Raw genomic sequence first — 5692 nt, forward strand, 5'->3', positions numbered from 1 at the left:
TGTGCGTGTGCGCATGCGCACAGGCGCGCACTCCCCCGCCCTCCGGCCCGCTGCGCGCGCACTCCCCTGCCCTCCGGCCCACCGCGCGGTCAGCGCGGCGGGCACCGGCCCGCCGCGCAGAAAGTCTGGGGACCCCTGATCTAACTCATTGTTTGCAGGTCCCCAAAGTCCCAATTTAATGCTACAGAAGCAAACTGTACGCCCTCAAACAAAGATATGCTTCCTGCCATGTGATCCTTTGCCAGCTACTAGCTTTGCTGTCCAACAGAAGTTTCAATCTCAGAGCCCAGTCTTCCTCAGCCATAATATATCCAATGCGAGACTTACTAGTGCTTTACAACTCAGTGCAGACACATTGTTATAGCTGGCAGTAGACTGAAAAAACCTGAATGTTCACATACTCACCAGTTGCCATCACGTACTGCCCATCCCGTGATACCTTGATCTTGGAGCTAACAGCAGGCATGTCAAAATCTTGGATAAGTTCAATTCTCCTAGAAAGACCTTTAAAATAAAAGAGTTATACGATACGTTGCCTAACCAACACATCACAATAAAAAGTTTTCAATTCCAAAAGTACTGCCCAAAGTACTTTTTTTAAAAAAAAAAGCTTAACATGGGGAAGGGGAAAAGGGGTGTCCCACTGTTTTTGTACTCCATCTCCCACCAGCCCCTGCCAGAACAGGCAATAGTCGGAGAGAATAAAAGCTGTAGTCCAGCACCATTCAGAGTATCACTAGTTTCCCATCCCTGGCTTAAAGTTTAGCACAAAACAAACTGTTGCAGCTTTAAGGTGAGATCCAAGCAACCCCCTTCCAGCTAAGCACCATCAGATGTCTCTTTGAAAACAGAAATGACATCCAAGCTAATCTTGCAGTGCCCTTTCCATTGTACAATGAGGGTAACTCACCAACATCTTTCTTTTGCAGTGCTCTCTTCTTTCTATCAGAAAGCCACTGTAAGAAAAAGAAAAGAAAACAGAGGGTTAGTGTTAAATGGGCAATAACACAGACGGTGATATATACCGGTAGCCTTCAAGATAAGATTGATAAGCTAACCATTATGCTTTATAAGCCCTATTTCACATTTATTTAAGGAAGCTAAGCCAAAGAGCTCTCAGAGCAGTCTATATGAGGTTGAAAACAAAATGCAAACAAACAATTATGCAGCAAGGTAGTTAAAAGTTCCAGTATTAAATCAATATAAAACAGAGAAAATCACTTTGAAGATCACTGTGCTGTAGCAGAGACCAAAAGACACACTTTGTGAGCATACAAATAAAACAATAACAATTATGATGATTTGTGAAATGCATCTCAGATTAAGCATTCAGATGTGCTGAACAGTCACTGACCTTAGGCACCCAGGCACACCACTAAAATTTCACAATGAATATTTCAGAATAAATATGTATAGAAACCAACTACGGTACAAACAGTCACCCCCATTGGTCATGAAACTTTAAACTCCCCGTCCCAACTGTTTTGCTCAGAAAACCCCAGAGTCGGTCACGACTGGACCTAATGGTCAGGGGTCCCTTTACCTTTATGGTATGCAAAATGAAGCATGGAAAGAGAGGAAGGGAAGTCACTGATATGTTAAGCATGTTTAAATGAGTATTTTAAATTGTAAAACAGAAAATTTAATAAAAATTGCATACAATTAAAAAAATAAAAAATAAAGAGGGTGCAGAAAGCAAGAGATGCTAGCAGTCACTTGGGATCATTTACAAACCCCTGTTGGTACATATTCATTTTCTGCGCATCCATCGGGAACTGGAAGAGGGGTGGAAGAAGAGAATAGCGAGAGAAGGGAAGACACGGGATGCGTGGGAAGGAGCTCGCCAGTGGGTGGGTGGGGGGAGGCAGGAAGGGCAGGCGAGGGGGAACCGACGGGGAGGGAGGGAGGCAGGCGGGGCTCCGGTCTTCTCACCTCAGGCAGGCTCCGTCCGGCGCTCAGGCTGTAGATCTTCACCTCGTTGAGGCTGGAGACCTGCATGGTTCTTTTCCTCCTGAGCGGCGGCGAGAGGGCTTCACTTCCGGGGTCAGAGAGGAACACATCCGGTCATAGAATTCAGAGGCGGAGAGAACCCTAGAGAGGCAGAAATGCGATCACAAGTTCCACACTGGCAGTCCTAGCTGTGGCGTACCCTCCCTCCAACATTTTTCTCCAAAGGAAATAGGGACGGCTCCCTTCCAAAATGGTCATTTTATTGTTTATACTCCACGCATCTGACTGGGTTGCCTGCACCAGCCACTCTGGGCAGTTTCCAACATATAAAAACAATAATACATTAAGCGTTTTAAAGAAACCATCCCTATACTGTACTCAGTGCTTTTTTTTCTGGGGGGATGCAGGGGTACGCATAGCCCTAAACATTTTGTGAATCTTTGTACTTTTGTCCATTTACTGTATTTATTGCCTTCAGACAGCTTGGGGGTCAGATAACTCCATACCCTCCAACATTTCTGCAATGAAAACAGGGACATCCTAAGGAAAAATGGGACATTCCAGGATCAAATCTGAAACTGGGACGGCTTCTCTAAATTAGGGACATCCCTGGAAAATAGGGACAATTGGAGGGTCTGCTATCACCATCACTATATTATTATTATTATTATTATTATTATTATTATTATTATTAAATTTCATCCTTCATCACAGGGCAGTTTACAGTATAAAAACACAAAAATACATAATATACTAAAGAAACAATAACACCACACAGTTTGAAAGGTTGTAGATTATTTAATTAGCTAAAGGCCTGAGGGAAGATGAAATATTTTTGCCTGGCACCTAAAGATACATAAGGAAGGCACCAGGTGAGCCTCCCTGGGGAGAGCATTCCACAAGTGGGGAGCCACCCCAGAAAAGGCCCCTTTCTCGTGTTGTGGCCCTCCAGACCTCTTGCAGAGGAGGCATGTGAATAAGGATCTCATACAGAATCATAGAATTGTAGAGAGTTGGAAGGGACCCTGAAGGTCACCTTTTCCAACCCCCTCCCTTCAGCCGTGCCTGGAAGGAGGGGGGAGCTCAGACTACCAACCTTCTGGTTAACATATGATGATGGCAGGGTCAAGGTCAGTTCATATGGGGAAAGGCAGTCCTATAGGCATAATAAGGTAAAGAATGGGAGCAGGTGGCACTGTGGTCTAAACCACTGAGCCTCTTGGGCTTGCCGGTCGGTTGGCGGTTTGAATCTGTGCAACGGGGTGAACTCCCATTGCTCAGTCCTAGCTCCTGCCAACCTAGCAGTTCAGAAGCACACCAGTGCAAGTAGATAAATAGGTACCACTGCGGCAGGAAGGTAAATGATGTTTCCGTGCGCTCTGGCTTCTGCCAACAGTGTCCTGTTGCACCATATGTGGTTTAGTCATGCTGGCCACATGACCCAGAAAGCTGTCTGTGGACAAATGCTGGCTCCCTCAGCCTGAAAGCGAGATGAGTGCCGCAACCCCATAGATACCTTTGACTGGACTTAACTGTTCAGGGGTCCTTTACCTTTACCGTATAGCCATAATAATTTAATTGGCCTGTTGACCTGCCTTATATATGGAGGCAGACACTACAGTATCGTCCCACATGACCATAGGATTAGGACTTCAATCAAGGGTGCTTCTCTGGGGTCATAAAGAAAATATTTGGAATCACACATAGCAGTATTTTTATCTCCCTCCTTTCTCTCCCCCCACTCTTTGCAGTGCCTTCTTTCAAATAAATATGTGAGGTAACGTGATATAGTAAACAAAGGCACTGCTGAGCATGTAAGGGGTGCCTTTTCCTGCCCGCTGAGTGGAGTTACTGATTTCTTGAAATAAACCTATAAAGAATTGGTCAGAAGTTGGGGCTGACACTCCAGTGGTGGAGGCAGGGGACATATCCAAGTGATGTTTTGATGGATCTGGGGTGGTGGAGGCCTGTGGTTTTTGGTGGGTCTGAGAGTGGAGCTCAGCTCCATAGTCATTCATATTGAAAATTTCTACCAAATCAGTCCACTGTTCCATTAAACCCAATGCGGTTGACAGTAACTGGCAGTGGCTCTCCAGGGTTTCAGGCAAGGATCCCTCCCAGTCCCAGCCCTATTTGCAGAAATCAGGGGTGCAACCTGGGTCCTCTAACATAAAAAAAAAGTGGTCTCCTTCTAAACATCGGTTCTTAAAGTGAACAGCTTAAATACAACAAAAACCAATCGTGCTCTTAATCGACTGCATAGCTGCCAAGTTTTCCCTTTTCTCACGAGGAAGCCTATTCAGCATAAGGGAATTTCCCTTAAAAAAGGGGAGAACTTGGCAGCTATGATCGACTGTAGACCACAAAAGCTTATGCAGTAATAAACTGGTTAATCTTTGAGGTGCCACAAGTCCTTTGGTTTTCCCCCACTGCAATACACTAACCCCCACTGGCAATTGCCATTTTGTTAACTGTTATTCTCTATACTGTTTCCAGCCACTGGATAGAGTGACAAGCTAGGACCTGGGAGTACAGCCTTCTAGTCCCCATTTGACCATGAAGCTCACTGGGTGACTTTGGGCCACTCACAGTCTGTCAGCCTAACCTACTGGTACTTCACAGGATTTTGCAATGATAACGTGGAGGCTTGGAAGAAAAGGTCAGATATAAATGTAACAAATGGTTGACATCTGTCTGTCTTGGGAGACAATGAAAGAGTGTGCCTGTAGGGATGTAGTCAAACCGTTGGAGAGTTACAGCTCTGGCGGTGGTTGTAGAGACCGCTATAGGAGAGACAGCCTTTATTGCAGCTGGGGCAGATGAAGGTGTCTGGTTGTGCGGCTGCAGATGCACCATTGCATTTTTTCCCTCTCTGCACTCCTCCCAGTGGTCATTCCTCCTCTGGTCACTGTTGTGGATACACAGCCTGACTGTCTGTCTCTAAGCGCTGCAGTCGTCTGTAAGGGATTTTCACATGGCGAGGTTGATGTTGCCAGCCTTCATGTCTTGTTTGCAGACATCTTTGCAATGCAGAGTTGGTCTGCCAATGGGCCTAGTGCCTGAAGCCAGCTCCATGTAGAGCACGTCCTTGGGGATCCTGCCGTCTTCCATTCTGTGGACACGACCAAGCCAGTAGAGACGTCGGTGAGACAGGAGTGCAAACATGTTGGGAAAGTGGACTTGGGACAGCACATCTTTGTTTGAGACTGTCCTGCCATGTGATGCCAAAAATATTCCTGACACGGCACGCATGGAAGACATTGAGGTCTCAATAAATAAACATCGTGTTACGTCAAATGCGCTAGGCATTGCCCATACTGTGTTTGGGGTCCTTCCTGTGTGGAGGCCAAAGCCTTGCTCTGACAGCATCCCTGTAAATAGCCATGTATAGCTAACCACACTTGCATATGTGGTATTAAGTTCAGGGAAGGTTTTTAGTGTGTGATGTTCTTTTGTGCTTTTACTATTTTTTTTGTTGAGAGTGGCTAGGGGCAACCCAGTGAGATGGGCAGCATATAAATAAGTTGTTGTTGTTGTTGTCCTTAAGAGTCACCCGCATTTTTGCTTCCTTGAATAAGTGTGGACATCACCCACATTTGTGTGTGCCCACCACACATCTGAAACCTGACTATGGGACATTTTTTTTTTGTGGTGGTGGGGAGTTAATTCGTGGCAAGTGCCCCTTAAATTGATACGCCAGATAGGGGGGTGGGGAGGCGGGAAAGCTGCGGAAGGAGGCGGT

At 45.9% G+C, this 5692-nt stretch overlaps 1 protein-coding gene across 1 annotated transcript in view; it reads right to left on the reverse strand.

Moving 5' to 3' along the window:
• Window positions 1–2023, reverse strand: part of NOL10 (nucleolar protein 10) — a 38250-nt gene extending 36227 nt beyond the window's left edge. Inside the window, exons 1-3 of the mRNA XM_035109856.3 lie at window positions 1933–2023; window positions 911–956; window positions 406–504 (exon numbers count right to left, since the gene is read on the reverse strand). Coding sequence (XP_034965747.3) covers window positions 406–504; window positions 911–956; window positions 1933–1998 — 211 coding nt within the window. The 5' untranslated portion in view covers window positions 1999–2023. The remainder of the gene's footprint in view (window positions 1–405; window positions 505–910; window positions 957–1932) is intronic.
• Window positions 2024–5692: the final 3669 nt, after the last annotated feature.

Source organism: Zootoca vivipara, chromosome 3 (genome assembly GCF_965207765.1).
Source record: "Zootoca vivipara chromosome 3, rZooViv2.hap1.1, whole genome shotgun sequence".
Taxonomy (NCBI): domain Eukaryota; kingdom Metazoa; phylum Chordata; class Lepidosauria; order Squamata; family Lacertidae; genus Zootoca; species Zootoca vivipara.